The 22141-nt window shown below is 39.9% G+C and overlaps 1 protein-coding gene across 2 annotated transcripts; it reads left to right on the top strand.

Annotated features, from left to right (window-relative positions):
* The first annotated feature begins 5437 nt into the window (after positions 1–5437).
* On the top strand, positions 5438–21890 carry vps35 (VPS35 retromer complex component). 2 transcript variants are annotated; one of them, XM_037095576.1, is made up of 17 exons: positions 5438–5579; positions 6745–6843; positions 9093–9189; positions 9451–9574; positions 10579–10761; positions 12329–12548; positions 13404–13487; positions 13615–13724; positions 14029–14125; positions 14918–15066; positions 15606–15813; positions 16767–16922; positions 17258–17380; positions 17475–17654; positions 18019–18258; positions 18945–19088; positions 20315–21890. In XM_037095576.1, the coding sequence occupies exons 1-17, from the start codon at positions 5577–5579 to the stop codon at positions 20492–20494; spliced, it is 2397 nt and encodes a 798-aa protein (XP_036951471.1). In that variant the 5' UTR covers positions 5438–5576; the 3' UTR covers positions 20495–21890. The 2 variants fall into 2 exon arrangements, with proteins under 2 accessions (XP_036951471.1, XP_036951473.1); XM_037095578.1 differs by lacking the exon at positions 5438–5579 and adding an exon at positions 5688–6463.
* The last annotated feature ends 251 nt before the right edge of the window (positions 21891–22141 follow it).

The following is a 22141-nucleotide window of genomic DNA, read 5'->3' on the forward strand; positions in this document are numbered from 1 at the left end:
GGCAATATCTCTCTTCCTGTAGAGTTGCAGAGGATTCCATAATATCCAAAAACCTCATGTCTTCTCGAGACATCTCTTTGTCCTCTGAGGGCCGTTCATTAAAGTCATTCTTATACTGATTGTTCAGCATGACTTCCAAGTTTGACACCGAAATTCTATTTACTGCCACAGAGGAAGGCTTACTTTTATCAATGCCGCAATTTCCATTTAAAGGCCCATTGATGACCCAGCCCAACACTGTTCTTATAGCGTATGGACCAAATCCATGACTGTTCACAACTTCCCATGGTTCCAATAACCTGGGAGCATTGGATCCTATTAATAGATCGACATTGGCCTCTATGGTAGGGACGTGAACCTTGGACAAATAAGGCCACCTTTCCAAATCAGCAGCAGTGACAATGTTGTCTGGAGTGACTGGTATCTCCTTCTGTGTGAGAATTTCAGGCAAGGGGTAAAAACTCTTTCCTGCAAGACCTGCAACCTCCATTCCAGACACAGCAAAGGTGGGAACAACCTTTTCTTGTCCCATTGTTTTCAAGAGAAACTGAGTTCTTTTTCCTGTGATGTTCAGTCGCTGCATAAGGTATTCAGAGCAAAATGTAGCTGTGCTACCAGGATCCAAAAACGCATATGTCTCAATAATTTCATTTCCTCCTGTGGACTTAACCTGCACTGGGACAATGGAGAGAATGCAGCGGTCATTTCCGGCCCCTGTACATCCACATATCTGGGAAGAAGTTGATGAATCTACTTCAGGTGGCTCACTTCTTTGCTGTGATTCAGTATTGGCTTTTGGGATATGAAGTGCAGTGGGATGCTGTTTATCACAAACCTCACAGACCAAGCGCTTATTACAGTCACGGCTGATGTGTCCAACTCTTAAACATCCAAAACATATTCCTTTTTCTTTTAGGAATCTGATCTTTTCTCTGTGTTTTTTACGTAGGAACTGTTGACATTTCTCCAAGAGGTGAGCACATGAACAGCAAGAACAACACACAAGATCCTGTTTAGTTATGTTATTTGTGTGAGCATTTTCTTCACAGGAGTTGCCAGGCATTACTGTAGTTGCAAAACTGCTTCCTCTCCCTTTGAATGTCCTTGTTTGCATTTTTAATTTGTTTAAGGGTTTTAAAGCCGTTACATTCTGATGTACATGTGCTTCAATATTTCCAAAAATTGGATCAGAAAGAATCCTCACTTGCTTCTCCAAAAATGCAACAACATCAACAAAATGAGCCCTTTGATTGTATTTTTCCATTATATCATGCGCAACAGCTCTCCACCTTTCACGAAGTTTGTACGGCAGCTTATAAACAACTTTTCTCATGTTGCTTGCCATGTCCATTTCCTGCATATGAGGACACTCCTCCATCACATTGAGGCATCCACGTAGAAACAAAGCATAGGCTTGCAAAGATTTAACATCCTCTGACTTTATTGCTGGCCAGGCTAAAGCCTTTTCTATATATGCATTGGCGATCTTATAATCATTGCCAAAATGTTCCTGAAGCAGAGCTTTAGCCACAATAAAGCCACGTTCCGGGTTCATATGTTGACAACTTTGCACTAGTTCCCGTGGTTGCCCTCTGGTGAACTGTTCCAGGTAGTACAAGCAGTCAGCCTTACCTGCTTTATCCTCCACCCCTTGCTCAAATGATTTTATGAAAGCTTGATATTGAAATGGATCTCCCTCAAAGACAGGAATGTCTCGTGGTGGCAAAGATATCAGGCGTTGTTGGTTCACCAAAGAGGCTGTGATTTCGTTTTGTTTGCACATTATACCTACAATATCATCAAGTGAAGTCTGAGCACTTTGTCCATGATTCATGTGTTGCCTCCTGGTTTGTGTTATCCAAGCAGTTGTTTCATCATGCTGCAAACCTTGTGATGTTTCCACAGACTTTGGATTGTGTGGTTTATTATGGTTTGTTTGCATGTCCATTGCGTGTTTATTTTGTTGTATTGAGCAATCCATTTGCTGTTGTGGTTTACCAGCTGTAGGCTTATATTCCTTTGCCATTGGGTTGAGTGTTTGTTGTGCCAGCTTCCTTTTTTCCTTTTCAAAATAAGAGTTCATACCATCTGTTGGTGCCTGAGAGCGCCTTTGTCCATCCATAGCCTCCACAACTGCCAACACCGCATCAGATGCAGCAAGTTCAGTCTCCAACTCGAGCTGTTCCTTTTTCCTTTTTATTTTTTGCTCCTGTTCTTCCAGTGCGTGTCTTTCCTTTAAGGCGGCCATTCGAGCCATCACTGCAGCCTTTTCTGCTGCTGCTTTTATTTTTACAGAGGAAGTGGTGCTTGACCTGTGACTTGTGACACTTTTATTTGAATGTTTACCCACATTAGAAATACTGTCATTTGGATTTATATCATCATTTTTAGCACCCATATCACAATTATTTTCAGTTTCAGACACCTGGTTTTCATTACGTTTCACCCATGTTTCAACATCATCAATGAATTCATTATTGAACATCATTTTAGCCTTGAACCATGTTTCATGCCTTTCTTTTTCTTCCTGTGGCAACAAAATCATTAAAGAATCATGCAAACACCTTATTTCGTCACACAATTCAATAAACCCAAGAAGAGAATTTTGTACCTCAGACATCTTAAAACTTTGCATAGAACCCTGTATCATTTTCTTTAAAGCACTTGCTTTATTTAATTTAGCCTTTCTACCACTTTGCAGCCGGTCGATCTTATCCGCGAGCCCTTTAACAGACAACTTGACCACTCGCTGACTTGTCCGCGTGTCGCTACCGCCGGCCACAGTGTCCGCATTACCAGTAGCATCAGGCACATCAACACCTGACGACGTGTCAACGTTAAGCACTAAATCCTCCATTTAAAGTCCGACCGTCAACAATAGTCAATTAAAACCCAGTCAAGTTGTTCCACTTCAGCAACCAATGCATTGGAATTACGCCCTTATGTGTGCACACTTTTTAGATTTAGATGGCCATCTATACTAGTGGTAGCGCTACCATACCTATTTCTGAAGATCTTTATCAAAGCTGCGGCCGGTGAAGTCTTCTCGGCGCCCTCACCAGCGTCTCCTCTCCCGGCGTCTCCTCTCCCCGCTGTCTCCTCGCCTGGCTTCCCCTCACCGGCGTCTCCTCTCACCGCTGTCTCCTCGCCTGGCTTCCCCTCACCGCTGTCTCCAATCGACAGGTGAGCATTCAGCTGATGCGTCGATTACCGCACAAAGCCTCCACCATATGGCTCTGTCTTCCTCGTGTCCACCATTTACCGCGACAAATCCAGTATATTGTTGTCAACCATTCAGACAGTTTTTGACTTGATTTGTAGAGGCTAAGCCAATGCTTTAAGCCACTGAGGCTTTTCAACAGGAAATATTCTTGACGCGCTTACGTTTCCACGACTGATGAATAAAAGTCCACTTGCTTTTCTTTTGCGATGCACAAAATCCATTTATTTCGTATCTTAAACTTGAAGATCACACTTCTAATCAAGCAAAACATGCATCGAGCACAATAGCTGAATAGCGGTCAAAAACTGTTTTTCCTCTTCCGATTGGAAACACCTGCCTAGACACAAAGGTTCCTAGGTTATATAGGCAAAACCGCCAATTAACATCAGACTCACTACAAAACAGTCGACATCACCATAATCTGCTCTTACAGAATATATACATAAATGTACAGAAGAACATTTTCAATAACCATTGCTCCTGTCGTCCAGTAGCGCATTGTTTAAGCTATTCCAACTTTGTCATGTTAAAAGGTGAATTGATTATTGAAAACCCATTGTGCAGTTATGTTAGCACAGCTGAAAACTGCTGATTAAAGAAGCAATAAAATTGGCTTTCCTCAGACTAGCTGTGTATATGGAGCATCAGCAGTTTTGGGGAGTATTATCATTTCAAAACTGGCCTAAGGAAGGCAAATGTTATTTTATTGCTATCGGGGGTGATGTAGCCTTGAAGGTCTTTACTTGGTCTGCAGAGGTATTTGGGTGGGAAGTGTTTATCTGAACTCCACAATAAGTGTTATATTTATGTCCTCAAGGGCAAGCTGACACCTCACAGAGCTACTCTGATATGAACAGAAGTCCACAAGTGTGTATGTGCTTACCCTAATTAATATTCAGACCTGCCAGAGCCTGGAAAAGAGCACATCCATCCTTTCAAGCTGAGAGATTTTGTGTTTGGGTCCCTTTTCTCTCCAAGATGGAGAGGTCCAAACTAAGTGCTGCTGACCAAGGGAACCGCTCCACAGAAAAGGAAAGGAAGAAAAGGCAGAATTGACATAAATCACAAGGTGCAGAAAAGATCCAGTGTGGGTAAATAAGTGCACAAAGGTTTCCAAGCAGCAGCTGTGGCTGGAGAAATGTCTCCTTACAGTCACCCTCGTCCTCCTTGGCACAGGCAGAGGAGCTCTCATCATTAGGACTACAATGTGAGAGGGTCATCGGAGTGCAGGGGCTCAATTGATTGTATCACTGGCAGGTATTCTAATCTTGCAGACAAAAACTAAAGTGCTTGGCCTTTGGCACCACTGAAGGAGGTAACAAACCTCAAAGGAGTGGTCATCAGAAGACAGTATCATACTTTAAAGATGTTGTTCTTATGATACAGATAATTAAGCAATGCAAACAATGATAAATATTGCCTTTAGTATAAAACAGAAGAACTCTAAAACAAAAGATGACTGTGCCCATCTTCCCTTCTCATATTACTTGGATTTGGTGTCAAGAAGTGAAGACAAACATTCAAGTTTTTTTTGCCACTGAAGAGTAGTTTGGAATAAATTCCACTTAAAGAGGCCTTTTAAATACATAATTCTGAAAATACAAACCTATGATTCTGACTGGGAGCTGATAGGATTGTAATTCAGTCCTGACCTTATCCCAAAGAAATGTGGTGTACACAGTCTATTACATTTAATAGCTAAAGCTTGATTCTTTTTGCAAATGCTTGTTAGAGTTTTTGGAAGGCAAATGTAGACGGAAGATTTCATATCATCATTGTTGTTGTTGAACTGATCAAAAAGTGCGGACCTGAGGTAGAAATGTATTGAACATATGAATCAGTTGCACAATTATATGTGTGTGTGTATGTGTGTGTGTGTGTGTGTGTGTGTGTGTGTGTGTGTGTATATATATATATATATATATATATATATATATATATATATATATATATATATATATATATATATATATATATATATATATATATATTGTGTGGTTGGTATGTATGTATGTATGTATGTATGTATGTATGTATGTATGTATTTGTATGCATGTACATGACAGGTATGTAAGACAGGTCACTACTACTACTATGTTTATTAGCATCTATCATCGGTCATTTAATGTGCACCTATTCTGATCATTTCTGTTTTCTCATATGGCTTTAATAAAAGAAAAAGTAACTTTACACGCATCGTACAGTTTACAGAGTCACCCATCCTGTAGGTGGTGGAGCGCTGACCACGCCTGTTCTCTGATGTGCAGGCTCAGTGCAGACCGTGAAGGCAGCATTAATGTGAGTCACATGACAGGCCAGCTTCTGCGACTGATCTGATACACATAAAACAACCATGGTAAGCACTTTTCCAAACTGAATATTACTCTGTGCGCTTGCATGTCTCTTTTGAACGCTTGCCTGTGTCCAGTGTCGGCCAATGGAACAACCAGTGTCGAGTGTCTACCTTAAACTGACCTAAAATCAGACTTGTATGTGAGTGCTGCCATGGCCTAACGCTTCTGAGGCAACGTTAGACAGCGGATAGCTCGGCTAACAAGCTACCCACTGCAAGCTAGTGGCTAGGTGTTCTACTTCATTTGTATTATTCGCATTACAATAACAGAGCTAGCAAGCCGTGTGTTCGGCGTTATGTGTTGTGTCAGATGAGACAGTAGGTATAACCCCCGAGGCTTCTAGGACAAAACAGGTGACGGTTTGACAAGTGAGGCTAGCTGTTGTTAGCTTGCTCTTCCGCTTTGCTGTGTCATATTTCACTGAAGCTCAATGTTTTGGACTGAAATCGTCCCAGCGTTAACAAATAGTACTAGTGTCGGCTGTTAAGCGCCAGTGTTGTACCCAAACTGCCACATATGCTATATATTACATACATATTACCGCAAATGCATGTGCACGGATATGTTTGGTGCGAACTTGCCTGCGCCACCCGCACACATTTTAACGTTGGCTAGCTGAGAACATAACATTTGATCGTGCTCTAAGGGGAATTGTAACTGAGAAGTGAAGTTGGGGGACTTACTATGGACCAGCCAGGGTCCCGGAAATAGTGGCCCGAAACATGTTTTACACAGGACATCGTCACTGTCAGTTCATAGCGCTTCTGGTCTGAATCAGATGACAGAGTGATGGGAATTTGCCCGGTTAAAACATCTGTCCAAACACACACAAACAATACATCTGTTAAATCCAATTCCTGGCAAGGTCCTCATTATATTAAACCCGGTAAGTTGTGTTAAGTGTATTTCGAATCTTGCTTTCTAAAAATAGCTAAATAATGTGATGTTGTCAAGGTGTTCCCACCTCTGTAGTTATTGTAATTCAGTACAGTTCACTGAACAACAGTCCACTGCAGAGTGATTTAAACCAGATAAATGCATTTTTTTTCCAATTCAAAAGGGATGTTCATGTCTTTCTTGGTTCATTCTGCAAAATGATATTAAGAATTGTTAGTAGATCCAGCGAAGATTCTTCTAAGTTGTCTTTCCGTTCTCCTGTTATTTCAGCCGACCACACAGCAGTCTCCCCAAGACGAACAGGAGAAGCTTCTAGATGAAGCTGTGCAGGCTGTTAAGGTCCAGTCATTCCAGATGAAGCGATGCCTGGTAGGATGATTGCCATTTGTTGTGAATATAATTGTTGTATTGATAACCGTGTAAACCATTAGTATCAGGCCCCTTGTGATGAGCTGACCAACCTGAAGAACCTGTTTACTGAGAGAAAATACTGCCATCTCCAGCATATAGTTTCATAAGTTTTCTATAGGAAAAGGGCCTCCTTATCATGCATTACAGCTCAAGGAGAACATGTTTTCTACTTCAAATATCAAGGGCAGGTTTTTGGTTAGTTTGTTTTTTATATAGCTGGTCTGGACCAATGAATCACTGCTCACATCTCAGATTTTTTTTCCGTGACGAAATGGCCATTGTAATTCCTTAATGAAGTGAAACTAAATTGCATTTCAGTCTTATTACCAAGATGCCTTTAAGAAGACACATATGCTGTTCATATACTACTAACTGCTGGTGCTCACCATCAGCTGCTAAATCCCCTATTTTTTAAAAAACAAACAAAAGAATTGGGAATGGTCATTGCGACCCTGCGGCACTCACTGAGCTACATAGATCCAAAAGGATCTCGGTGGCCCTAAACTATGCTGTCAGAACTGTAATGAAATCAATTTACCACCTGACATTCTTTAACATTCTTTTTCACATCCAAAAAACATGGTCTGAGAGAATTTATATGTACTAATATGTGCACAAACACATATAGTGCTTATTGGATTGCAGCGTCTGCTGCAATTCAGAGACATGCTGTATTTACCTATAAAATACTATCACATGAATGAGAGATGGACATAGATGCTTTCATGCAGGGAATGATGCTGACTTAATGCTCTACTATGTTTGATCCTGTGAGAAACTTAAGAGGGAAAGTTTATTGGAAGAATGCTGTACAACTCTCCAGAACACCGTTGCGCAACTGTTCTGAAGGCTGACAGTGGAACAGCACCTTGGTATTGCTGCAATTCCACTGCATGGTACGGCTCGGTTCAACTTGACTCTCTTGGAACTATTCGTTTTTGGTTTTCCATGAGAAAAAGTTGTGCCTGGTCCTTTTGTGTCAAGGTTGCAACAAGTTGAGTGGGCAGACCACTGAATAATCTGTGAGAGTTGTCACTGGATCGTGTCATGGCAACTGTAAATCAGTCACTTGTGGATGGCAGATGAGAATTGGTCAAACACCAAGCTCTGACACAGTATTTCTTCAAGACGTTTTTTTATTGCTTGCAAGCAAGAGTCGCACACCAGCTGAGCACAGATGTTGACTGAGGAGAGGCAGTCTTTCCTCAGCTATGATAATTAGGAACAATACATTCAATTTGGTACAGTCACAAGAATACATCTCCACCTCCATCTCATGATACACATACACTTCCTATACACTTCAACCACTTTTGTGTGTCATACGTCAACCTAAGATCAAAACACCAAAGAGACTTCATCTTCAGGATGACTCCTTATCTAAGTTCCTTTGTGTACATTTTCACGGCACATAAGCTCACATACAATACATGAATACATCCATTCATACTCTGCAACCACATAGGTATCACAAGACAGAACGCGTGTTGGAAGCAAAACAACAATAAGATTTTAATTTAGCTTAGATAATAATGTTGTATCTATTATTAAGTTTCATATGAAACACAATATAGCAAAATAAGAAGGGACATTTGAGAATTTCTCTCACAATCGACACAGACATCCTGCACAGTTTGCACCTCAACTTTTTATAATCTGTCAGACAATTTAAAAAAAAAAAATGTCAGCCTACAAAATGTGGATAATAGATAAAGTGCAGAGGTTCCTCTGTTTGTTTACCAATGAAAGGATTTCAGAATGAACAGATATCATCCATTGTTCCTTTGTGTTTGTGTCACATTGAAGATGTCAGGGCAGTTTCACAGCGTTGCTGTGATTTTCAGTTTGAAATCCTACCTTCATTAAGGGGATATCAGCTGCATTGGAAAAGAAATTGAGAAAAATATGATGCCAAAGCACATCAAGCAGAACTGAGTCATACAATTTGCTGGAAAGACAGTATAAGTTGCTCCCTGTTGTGTTGTGTGGCTCTTATAATTCTGTGCAAACAATGAATACCTTTTCATTTGTTTATACATACCAATGTTTTTAAAATGTTTTGTGTATAACTTATGTATGTGAAATAACTGATGTCAGGAGAAAAATATTATTAATATTATCATTAAAATATTTTTATTGGATATTGAAATATTTTGTTTGTGATTATTTTGCATGTTTATAGTTTGACTGTGTTGTGTGGTCCACAGGACAAGAGCAAGCTGATGGATGCTCTGAAGCATGCGTCTAATATGCTGGGTGAGCTGAGGACCTCCATGCTTTCTCCAAAGAGCTACTATGAGCTCTGTATCCTTTACAGTTGTCGGGTTTACATGTTTGACATTGCACTAAGACAGATACAAGGCTATGCAATGACACGTTTCAGATTGTTTTGGTATATGTTTTAAATAACTTGTCTTGGACAGTCAGAAAAGCATCTGAGTGCATCAGATATGATGAACAGCCTGGCACAGGCTTAAAATGCTTATGTCAGTCATTTAAAAGCTGTGTTTTTGTTTATGGATTATTCAAGATGGGTTTGCACGGTTCCCTAACAGTCTTTTACAGATATGGCCATCTCTGACGAACTCCACTACCTAGAGGTTTATCTGACTGATGAGTTTGCCAAGGGACGCAAGGTGGCAGATCTCTATGAGCTGGTCCAATATGCAGGCAACATAATCCCCAGACTGTAGGTATCACCTGAAACTATACTTTAATTAAACAGGGAGTTGCTTCTGTAGGATTAAGACCCTTATTTTACATTGAAGAAATTATTTTCTTTCACCATTCTGCACACATTTTAATTTAAATTCATTGTGTTAATGATAAAACATTTCAAAGTGTAAAAATACTAACATACATCGCGGTCTTTTGTCTCCGTACAGAAACTGATCTGTTAGATTGGTTCTTGACTCAACCTCCATTTTACATAAATTTTCTTGTAAACAACAACAACATTATCAACATCATGTCAGTTTGCTGCTGTACCTAAATCATCTAAGCGCATGTTCTTTGACAAATATAGTTCATAGACATAGTCCAACTAAGAGGAAAGAACTAGCTTTTACTATGTTATTGATCTGTCAGATATTTAAACAGTCAAGTATCTCCAGGGTCTTATTCTCTCATGTTGCACTTTCCCGCAGTGTTATGGTTGCAGCTCCTCAGGGTTGTAGCACACAGCATCCTCCAACTCTGCGTCAGCCTCAAAAATTCCAACATGCTGTTCTCTTTTCTGCCACCAGGAGTTGAAAATACTGAGATTTTGTTAAGAAACGGTTTTATTGCATCTCAGATAAGATGCACACATTTTTTTAAGTTAACATCCTTTTCAGTGAGAAACTGTCAAAAACAATCTTAGTCAGTGGTAAGCTCAGCCTTCAGCCTTGGTGACAGGGTTAGGATAGAATTTTTTTTCTCCTTTTTTGTCTTCATCTTATCCTAAAATCTTTTTTTCCCTTCTAATTAGATCCCAGTATAGGTCACAGAGAGCAGGAGGGACAGTAGGCTAATGATTAAAAGCTAATGCTCCAGACATGCCTGTCCCTTTTTAAAAAAAATGTATTTATGTAATTTTTCTTTTGTTTCTTTGGGAGAGTGTGAGAGGGTATTGCTGCCATTTGATTATAAGCTGATTTATTTAAGTATTTAGAAACTTCCCTTCAGACCAAGCTTTTGTCCCTTTCTCCACAGCTATCTGCTCATCACCGTGGGTGTGGTGTACGTTCGCTCCTTCCCTCAGTCTCGTAAGGACATTCTGAAGGACCTGGTTGAGATGTGTCGTGGTGTTCAGCACCCACTCAGAGGCCTCTTCCTCAGAAACTACCTGCTACAGTGCACCCGAAACATACTGCCAGATGATGGAGAGCAGCCAGAGTAAGCAAGTTCAACTTTTTTTCATTTCGTCTCTCATCTATGCCATTTTTTGAACACATTACCAGTGGTGGCTCCTCAATAAGGGTGCTGCCCCACATGAAGAAGTGTCATGTAGACCTTAATTGAATAAGACTTTATATTATTAAAAGAGCAACCTCAGTGTTATACATTTAGTAACATCTATAATCTGCGGTGAAAATGCATAGAAAAATGTTTTAAGTTACTGAGAGGTGACTTTGACCGCCCTGAAGCCATGATAAACAGTGCATAAAGGAGTTGACATAGGAACAGATGACGTAGAATTTTGTAGAGTGTTGGAGGAGCCTTCAGTGATAGTGACAAGAATATACTAAAATTGAGAAAGAAAGTTCAGTTAGTTACTGACTGTTTGAGAGGAGAACACTGCAGGAAAAGTTTACAGTGAAAGAGTTCGGACTTGGCAGCAGCACAATAAAACAACAAGCGCAAGACACAGGAAGGCGGTACACCCCGTCTTTTTCATGAGGCCCGTTTACTAAGAAGTCGTGGCTAAATGGCAGGAGTAAGATCGGTGCTTTATTTTGCTTTCCCTGCCTCCTTTTTCAAACAGCAGGAACCAAACCATCATGGATCAGTCAATCTTTGACCGCTTATTTTTGCAGAAAAAGTGAAAAGGCATGAACAAACCAAGAGCCACGTGGAAAATGTCTCTTGGCATGTTTGGTAGAGGTAACATTCCTACTCAGCTTGATGAAGGCTATAGGATAGGCATCTGAAGACAACGAGCAGGTTGACCAAAACAGGAACATCTTTTCTAAGATAATACACTGTGTAAAGTTGTGTGGTGCGATTGAGCTCACCCTGCATGGCCATGATGAAAGCGTATGCCCAGAATATCCAGGCATTTTCAGAGGACTGGTGGGTTTTTAGCATCACTAGATAAAGGAGTGAAAGAGCATCTGCAGAGAGCTACTGTGTTTAAAAGAACATATAAGACAGTACAGAATGAACTCTGTTTTGAGAGAGCACATCGCTGAAGAAATCAGGAGTGCAGTCTTTGTTTTAAGTTGTTTTTCAAACTAAAATATCAAACAGCTTCTGTTTCCAGCTTGTTGAATGTAATATTTTGCTGCTGTTCTTCTTGTCATTTATGATCATATTTAGGTTTTGGACTGATGTTTTGACAAGCAGGGCTCTGGGTGTTTTGTAAATAGAATAAATAAAAGACATTTACAAAACTTCTAGAGTCTTCAGATTATATCAGACAAACATTTCTGTACCAAGCAGAGTATTTTAATTTTAATTTATTAAAATAGACTGGTCTGATGGACCAGTAGGGTGCTTTGTTGCATCCTACTGGTTATAGCGTATCTGAGATATTACTTTTACATACTGCTGGAGCAGGATTATAATAATAACAATGATTATAATAGACACCTCGAGTTCTAAGTTCAGCAATAGAGTTCTAAGCTGGTGAGTTGTTGATGGGTGCTTGTTTCATATTGTACTTAACATTTAGACATGAGTTTAATATCAAGCTTCACATTTTACTGTGACCCTTTACCAAAAGTGTGATCTTACTCCACAGGGGATCAGAGGAAATGACCGGTGATATCAACGACTCCATTGACTTTGTCCTTCTGAACTTTGCTGAAATGAACAAGTTATGGGTTCGAATGCAGCATCAGGGTCACAGCCGAGACAGAGAGAAGAGAGAAAAGGAGCGACAAGAACTCAGGATCCTGGTGGGAACTAACCTCGTTCGCCTCAGCCAGCTGGAGGGTGTCAATGTGGACAAGTACAAACAGGTGTGTGTTTGTGTGTGTCTGATGTTACCAGTTAGATTCATTTGTCATGGCAACACTTCTCTGCAGGGATATAACTTCTTTTGGCACTAATTTCTTCATGTACTCTAAATAAGATTAGAATTCCAGTTTATAGTGATTTGTTTTATTTTATGGCTAATTGAAATTCACTTTATAATTAATAAATGAATGATCAATGAGAAAGCTATGCTTAAGAATCCCTTCAAAAAATGTGCAGTTATCTAATTTGTAGAGTTGGAGGAAGCTTTATATATGTTATGAAATGCTGTTTACAAGAAATTCTTTATTATTAATGGCTTTTTCCAAATCAAACCTTAAGTGTAATACATCTGTTTTTGTTTTATGTTCATTTATGTGTATTTCGTAAGCATAATTGCTTCCTCTATGTTATTTCCTTCCTACTGTGTGTGTGTGTGTCTGTTGTCAGTTGGTCTCTGCATGTTGATGTACCTCTTTTATTCACTATTCAAGCAGCGTTTATTATCTTTTTTTTCACCCCTGTCTTTTGTCTGTCTGCTGGTTCGCTGGTTGGTCTGTCAGCAGTATTACACAAAACAACTGAAAAGATTCCAATTGGGAAAGGGACAGATCCACTGATTTTTTTTTCTCTCACTTTCAGTAACATTGTAAGACAATTTTTTTTTTTATTTCTCAGGTTATAATGCATGGATCATGATTTAAAAATACAAATAAAAATCTGGCATATTTGGGTAGCCGGTATCTGAGTGAGCTCAAAAAGCGACTGATGGGCCTTGGTGAAGTTTTGCACTCTACTGGGTTTTGCTCTAGTTTGCAGCATGTGACATGTCAGTCTTTCCTTCTTATTTCTCTCTACAGGTTGTTCTTTCTGGAGTGCTGGAGCAGGTTGTGAACTGCAGAGACTCGTTGGCTCAGGAGTATCTAATGGAGTGCATCATTCAGGTAGACACTTGGACACATCAATACAATCTGTTGGATTAGTGTCAGACCAAATTTGACCATGAATTCATGTCGACTGGTATCCAGTCTAAGTTTTATTAATATAATGAACTTTTTTTCATTTTGTAAGGTTTTCCCAGATGAGTTCCACCTTCAGACCCTGAACCCATTCCTGCGTTCCTGTGCTGAGCTCCATCAACACGTCAATGTCAAGAACATCATCATTGCCCTCATTGACAGGTGCAGTTGAATTCACTGTAAATTTGCAAACATATGGAATGAGGGTCTCAGTTGCATATGTTAGTATTTTGGGGGTTTGACATTTGACTGCATTAGCAATGTCATTATTTGCATATACAAATTAAATTAGCCGATTAATGGATCAGAGTAGTTAAGTGTTCATGTTGTCAATTGCTTGAGTCCTTAAATTCAACCAGATCATTCGCTCCATGTACAGTGGAAAGAATTACTGGATCCTTTCTGTAAAAATGCAAAATAACTTCTATTAACATTGTAAGTAAAAATTTCTGTTTATGATTTCCAGACTTGCTCTGTTTGCCCATCGAGAAGACGGCCCTGGTATTCCAGCTGAGATCAAACTCTTTGACATCTTCTCTCAGCAAGTGGCCACTGTCATTCAAGTAGGTCACATTACAGGTTAATATTTGTTGTCAGGAGTCCAGGTTTGGGTCAGAGAAAAATCCAGATCGTGTTCCAACACTTTGCCAAAAAGGCCTTTTCAGTACTAACTGGAGTCACAACATACTCAGGAGAAAGGATAGGCAGAATCTTTTTCAGAAGAGTTTTGTCAAGTCAGCAACAGCAGCAAACTTGTGCAAATTTTGGAACCTAACTGAATTCGGACCTCTGAGGCCCTCTTTATATACTCAGTGAGACTCCTGTGCTCTCCACCTATAATTCTTATCATCCACCCATCAGAAGCCCTTTAACTGATGATTGGTGATGACAAATACCCAGTGTCTTTCCCAGCTGCTGACATCAGCATTTTTCTGGGACGAGTATTTTTCACTGCTGCTTAGTAGTTTTCCATTGATGACATCGACATTTTCTGCTGACAGCAAGGTTTTTGGGCACATATTGGCTTTTAAACTGTGATGTTAGTATACGAGTTATAAAACACAGAGTACATGAATTATTTTATTTGGTTATTGTTAAAGCCAAGTCTGTCATAACACTAAATTGATTATTATATAAAGGTTTATTGCACACAGCTGTAATGTCTCCGTGCTCATTTCTTGACTTTGAAGTTTGCATTTCTGGATGATGGCTTTGTAAAACTGGATCAGCAGCACCTCTAGAAGTTTTTCAGCTTTCATTCATTTCATCAAGCTATACTTCCCAGCTATGGTGATTTCAAATTGAAGTTTCAAGCAAACGTTGCTGATGTTTTCATTCTTTGATTCCTCCTTCAGTCTCGCCAGGACATGCCATCAGAGGACGTGGTCTCTCTTCAGGTCTCTCTCATCAATTTGGCCATGAAATGTTATCCTGATCGTGTGGACTATGTAGATAAGGTCCTGGAGGGCACCGTGGAGATATTCAACAAGCTCAACTTGGAACAGTAAGAACCGAAAGTCCTGACACACTAGCCCTTTTCACACAGAGATTGTGAAATATCGCCGCAACAAAGGCATGCATCTGCAGCGCTTTTGTATTTTCACAATGAACCAAGAAGCACTAGCATTAAGTCGCTCCAATGTGTCATTTCATACATCATACCAGCGTTGCAGAAGCAAAAGGGGCATGATGGTACACATGGTTTTTACCTTGGTTTCCACCTGAAAATTCTGAAAATGTATGACTGTTGATAATCATAAGGATGCAGTTATAATATGTTATGATTGAGATCCTGACCTACCATGCGTCGCACAAAGTGACAAAGATATGTTTTTTGGTCTAAATTACATCACGTAATCACCATCAGTATCTGTGCTGAATGTTAACTGGAAGGTGGAAGATGTTTCTCCATGCAAACCTTTCCATCTCAAATATGATCATAGACCGGGTAGAAAAGAGAACATATTCTTCTGAATATAATCTTTGCCTTGCTTGGTCCATCTTCTGTGTCACACTTTGACCCTTTCCTTTTCCGTCCTGTAGCATAGCGACAAGCAGTGCAGTGTCAAAGGAACTTACTCGACTGTTGAAGATCCCTGTGGATACCTACAACAACATCCTAACGGTGCTGCAGCTCAAGCACTTCCCACCGCTCTTCGAGTACTTTGACTACGAATCACGCAAGAGCATGAGTTGCTACGTGCTGAGCAACACGCTAGACTACAACACTACCATCGTGGGACAGGAACAGGTCGGATTTCTAGTTACAACTTTAGCACAAGGTTTTTTTTGTTGTTTGTTTTTTTTGGGGGTTCAAAATTTGGACATAACTATCAGCGAATGCAGCACTTACTGGTATCACCAGACTGATTGTTGATATTGGATGATTACGAAGATTCTGTTTGCTTACACACTGGTGACATTTGTACTTCTACAGTATTTGTGCCTAGCAGTAAAACAACTACCATGGTGTGGTTAAGGTTGGCCAGTAAACATGTGGTTAAACATCATAGTGACAGTTGGGGGGAAAAAACAGCATATGTCATTGGTTTGTTAAGCAGAGCTACTTCAACTAGGCAGTCAGAAAAAAATATATATAAATATTTTGCTGATTAAACTTTTCTGCAATTTTTCAATCAAAAATGTCAAACATTTCCTATAAAAGGATTTGTTGCTTTTCTTTGTCATTTATGATAATAGATAAAGAGTCTTTGGCTATTCAACCTGTTGGTTGGGCAAAGAAGCAAACTGAGCCAAACTTTGGGCTCTGTGAAATTGTGATTGGCTTTTTTCACAAATCTATAGACTAAAGGATTCATTGTTAAATTGTGAAAGTAATAAGAAGATAGTACTGAAAAGTAAATATACGTTGCAGCCCTACATTAAAGATAGAAGTGCTACTCACCCATTCACCACCCTCACCCACCAATCACTGGCACTAACATAGGCAGTAGACATAAATTTACGCTTAAGCCGTATTTATGATTAATGCTTGACTCAGGGAGTTACAGTAATGGGAGTCCCACCACAGATAAAGATGGCTTAGGTTTATATGTTTAAGGTAGCATTAGATTTCACCCTAGAGACACTAGGAGGCTGTGTCCTCTTTTGAGCATGTTTCTTACAGTGTAACTTTTCTCTTTGCAAATTCTGGAGAAAAGTGTGTCAAGTCTAAACCCGTCCCTCCATCCCTGGTTTCTCTAGGTGGACGCCATCTTGAACTTGGTATCCACACTGATACAGGACCAGCCAGACCAACCTGCTGACGATCCTGACCCCGAAGATTTTGCTGAGGAGCAGAGCCTTGTTGGTCGTTTCATCCATCTGCTCCACTCTGAAGATCCTGATCAACAGTACCTTGTGGGTCCTTTTCTAGGCATTAAAGGAGCATACCAGAGAGCACATGTATTTCACGTGCCAGATTTAGCATGTATTGCTATTACCATAATTCATATTACTGCTGAGTATCTTGAAAACCATGCTGTAGTGTTTACTTTTTAAATATACTTACCACCCTGGCTAAAGGTATGACATAACATACAGTTATGTCAAGGTATGACATAACATACAGCTTTGGAAAATGATAACCGATTTGGAATTGCCATGATTTTAATGTGACTTTGTGGTTGGTGGCTACAGTGTCTATGTTGTCATATGTGTTGTTCATTGATGTTGACTTTGTGATCTGTGGTCAGATTCTGAACACAGCCCGGAAACACTTTGGTGCGGGTGGAAACCAAAGGATTCGTTACACACTCCCTCCTCTGGTGTTCGCAGCCTACCAGCTGGCCTTCAGATACAAGGAGAACTCCTCACTGGTGTGCAAACATTCCTGTTCACCACATTTCAAATGCTGGATTTCTGCTTTTGTTCATCCTATTTTTACATTATCCAAAATCTGTTTCCCATCAGGATGACAAGTGGGAAAAGAAGTGCCAGAAGATCTTTTCCTTCGCTCACCAGACCATCAGTGCACTTATCAAGGCTGAGCTTGCGGAGCTGCCTCTGCGACTCTTCCTGCAGGGGGCACTTGCTGCAGGCGAGATTGGCTTTGAGAACCACGAGACTGTAGCTTATGAGTTCATGTCACAGGTAGGATGTTTGATAAAACTGTCAGTTCTTTGAATCCCTTATAAGCAATTATATATACAAAGGTTATAAAGTGAAAGCAGCACATTTTTGGTCAAATAAGATTTACTAAAGTACAGGTGTGAAAGTGTCTCAAATTAAGACACAAAAAACACAATTTGTGATGTTAGTTCATAAAAATAAGTTACACAGTGCAAGTTGAAGGCAGTAGCATTGAAAACTGGTCGACAAATCCAGACTAGAAGTTTTGAAATTTTGACAGGGGTAACCATGACGATTGGATTTTTAAAATATTTTACTGTTGTATTTGCTTTTCCCTCCTTTCCTGCCAACCATAGCTCACCCATTAATACATTCCCTTTACCAGGCCTTCTCCCTGTACGAGGATGAGATCAGCGACTCCAAAGCTCAGTTGGCAGCCATCACACTGATCATTGGAACTTTCGAGCGAATGCGATGTTTCAGTGAGGAAAACCACGAGCCGCTGAGGACTCAGTGTGCTCTGGCTGCCTCCAAGCTGCTGAAAAAGCCTGACCAGTGCAGAGCCGTCAGTATCTGCGCCCATCTCTTTTGGTCTGGTCGCAGCACTGACAAAAATGGTGAAGAGGTGCGTTGAATTGCTTCATTTTGGGTTTCAGAAAAGGGAACAAAAATGTTTGTACATACTATCACTCTGAGTAAAGGTATTTGATGTAGTTGAAGCTATATCTTGGAAACCATGATGGGTTCAGCTGCAACCTGTAATTTGTTCAATCAAGGAGTAACACAGTTACACTAGAATTATGCACGTGGGGATGATAAATGCACATTTGAAAATGTAAGTTAAGCCATCTGTCTTAAGCACACTAAAGCCTACTGTGGCACTTCTTTCAGTAATTAGATGTGTTAAGCCTATATGAATACAGCAAATGTAATCAATTGAAATAAGTTAATTGTATTTTTGGTGCAATTACTGCCTGTTTATATCAAAGTCATACCATAGGAGACAGAAAATGAGAAGAGGAAGTTGGTGGTTGACATACACCAAAGGCCCAGGTGGGCGTGACTCAAACAGTTCAAGCCTTCAGTAGAAATAGTTCCCCAAATAGTTGTAATTGAAAATGCAAATAATTGGTATAAAAGGAAGCAGATTTTCAAATTATTTTAGACTTGAATTTAGACCCAATAGTTATCTTATTATATTACAGATAATATTTGTCCCACAGGTTTGCTAAATCATTGGTCTGCCACATTTATGTTGTACATGTGTGTTACCACGGCTGTCATTGCTAACTATTGATGTTGCATCTCCAGATCCGTGATGGTAAGCGGGTGATGGAATGTCTAAAGAAAGCTCTGAAGATTGCCAACCAGTGCATGGACCCATCGCTGCAAGTCCAGCTTTTCATTGAAATCCTCAACAGATATGTCTGCTTCTATGAGAGGGAAAACGATGCGGTAAGACACCATAAAAGTCAAATTTATAAATGGGTTAAAAAAAGTATTTTATAGTTTGTTTCTCTGTGGAAAGTCAATGCGGGGAGGGCGGAGCCCTCTATGAACTATGGGAGCCCGTGGGGAGCGGTGGCAGAGCTAGTTAAAGAGAAAATCGATTTTTTTTTTTTTTTAAATCGTCCAAAACCACAAACTCAAATTAATCATTTTTGCAGAGTTTTCACCCAGTCCTAGGAAGATGAACTGTTCTGTGGAGTTTTTTTTGTACAACATTTGGAAAGATGGTTTTAAAAATAAAATTAAAAAAAGAGTGATTTCTCATTGTTTACATCAATGCTTTTGTGCTTGTAGTCTTCTTCACTGCATTTTGTTGGTGCATTGCTACATTACCGACATCAAATACTGATCACAGGATAGTAGGGATGTCCTGATTTTTCCACTGATCGGGGATCAGCAATTTTGAACGTGGACCTAAGGCTGATTTTTTTTTTTTTTTTTTTTTTTAAACAAGCTATCCACTCCCTGTATAACCAAAGTGGGAGCTGTGTCTATACACTTGGCACAAAGTCAAATACGTTTCCAATGGATATTGTATTATTATATATTTTATTATAGCCAGGGCTGTGCCTTGCACCTGATCTGGTTTGTTAACAATTGACAGGAAAGTGGCACATGAGAGTGACGGGAGGTTTGGTGCAGCGTCAACAGTAGACCGGACCGCTGTGGTAAAGAGGGAGCTGGAAGTCAAAGCTTTCAATTTACCAGTCCGTCTATGTACTGATGCTCAACTGTTGTCGTGAGCTGTAGGTAGTGACTTAAAAAGCAAGATCGCAGTTACAAGCAACCGAAATAAGTGTCTTCTGTAGCCAGCAAGCAACAGACTGCAACAAGGGTGTGTATGTCTGTATGTTTGAAGTCAGTATAGGCATAATGGGATGTGTGTTACGTGACTCTCTCCTCCAGAGCTGGCCAGTGGGAGCAAGGGGGCTGAGGCGAACCAATTTTTTTTTTGCTAAAAGTTGGATATTTTCAATGCAGTCTTTGCATTGTCTTTCTCCTTGCATTGACTTTGTGTGTAATCAAGAAATTTGCTTTACTCTCTCTAGGCACCCACACAAGAGTACACGTTCTTATGTGGCTGCACTCATATGAAGCCAATATAAGTTTTAACCTTTTAAATACACTACAAACAGGAATTCTTCATTGTGCCCCTTCTTCTGCCTACCCAGGTGACTGTCCAAGTATTAAACCAGCTGATCCAAAAGATCAGGGAAGATCTCCCCAACCTGGAGGCCAGCGAGGAAACGGAGCAGATCAACAAACACTTCCACAACACACTGGAGCATCTCCGCCTGCAGAGAGAATCCCCGGAGTCTGAGGGCCCCGCCTATGAGGGCCTGGTCCTTTAAAACAGTCACAGGTTGGGAGGATGTGAAGCCCATCAATAGATTTTCACTATATTATGAATATACGACTGCACACACAAATGCCATCCTGTAGGCCAGGAATAAAAATAAATGTCAAGAAGAGCTAAAAAGAACTCACTCCTTCATTTTACTATTGTTCATTTTCCTGCATCATCGTCTCCTCACTGTCCCTCATTAGCAGAACTGTTTTCTGCAGCAGGTCGGAGGTGTTACATCCAAGCGTGCCAGAAACCCTGCACAAGTCTTAGGCACCATTCCTTTTCAGAATTCCTACTTGACCAATTTGTCTTTAACCTGTATCATATTATCGTCAATAGTAGACTGCTGTTGTAGGTGTATCCACTGAGCCATCAACCCCTCACTTGTTCACGTCTTTCCATATTGAGAAGTGAATGTATTAGTTGAGTGTATAAAGGCTACAGAATCAAGTAGTGGTATTACAGCTTTGTTACATACAAGCTAGTTTCCAGTCCTGAATAATCAATAACACTGCTGTTCTTTACGATGGGACCACCCAAACTGAAGACCAGACAAATGGAAGCACATGCAAAGTTTGGCCGCGTAGGGATGATGTAACAATGTTGTTCCCATTAAAAACTGATAAATGTGTAAGAGCAGAGCATCTTTTCATCATGTCAGACTCTGACTGTATGAACTTGAGTTAAGGCAGTTAGTAATTGTGAAGCAATTTGCATGATCCTCAATCCTCCAGCCATCCCAGCTGGATTGCAAAGAAATGACAAATAGCCTCACTAATCCAGTAGTTTTGTAGGTTGCAAAAATTGTCATACTTAAGCTCACACATGAGTAGAGCTTGTTTTTAATAATGTCAGATTTGTCTCAGACTCCATATTTCATGTGTTGGTTTATTTCTGGATTTCTTATTTCTCGCCAGTGTATTGACACATTCAGAGCTGCAGCATGTGATGGCATGCTTAGTGTGCTTGTACCATAAGGCCTGGTTTTCAGTTTATTCTATATGGATCCCACCAACTTCAGTTACTAAATTTGTCCTATTTCTGTCCATCAATGAAACCCTGTTACTTGGTGACGCTGTCCTTTCAGATCAAACTGTTGTGGAGGGTGTGCAGTGATTCCTCAGGATTGTATGCTAGTTGACAAGTTGCCATACTGAGTACCTTATGATGTACAAGTTTGGTTTTGGAGTTGTTTGCTGCAGCATCTGACACTGTCTGCTAATCTCTCTTTCTTAATTATTATTGTTGATTTTTTTTTTTTTTTTGGAGAGAGTATTGAATGATTTCTTTCCCCTTTCTGTATCTGTATGTAAACCCACTTGTAAATCAGATAAGGAAAAATGCAGATTAAATAGCAATTATCATTGTCATTTGCTGAAATAAAATTGAAATTAACAATATCTACATTGTGTTTATTTTACACACAGAATATGATAAAGCTTATATTGTTAATATAATATTAACATTATGTTAATTATTTTATGCAACAAGACTCAAATGTTTGGGGCTGCTGGGATATTTTTTTAAAAAATGCCAACTCTGTCAACTCTGTTGATTGTATGGCATATAAGAAGTGCCCATTAAGCCAGGGTGACATTTTCTGGGAGCACCTAAGTCTTTGAGTGATGTTAATCCTCAAGTGTTTCCTAGT

Source organism: Acanthopagrus latus, chromosome 4, assembly GCF_904848185.1.
Source record: "Acanthopagrus latus isolate v.2019 chromosome 4, fAcaLat1.1, whole genome shotgun sequence".
NCBI classification, from domain to species: domain Eukaryota; kingdom Metazoa; phylum Chordata; class Actinopteri; order Spariformes; family Sparidae; genus Acanthopagrus; species Acanthopagrus latus.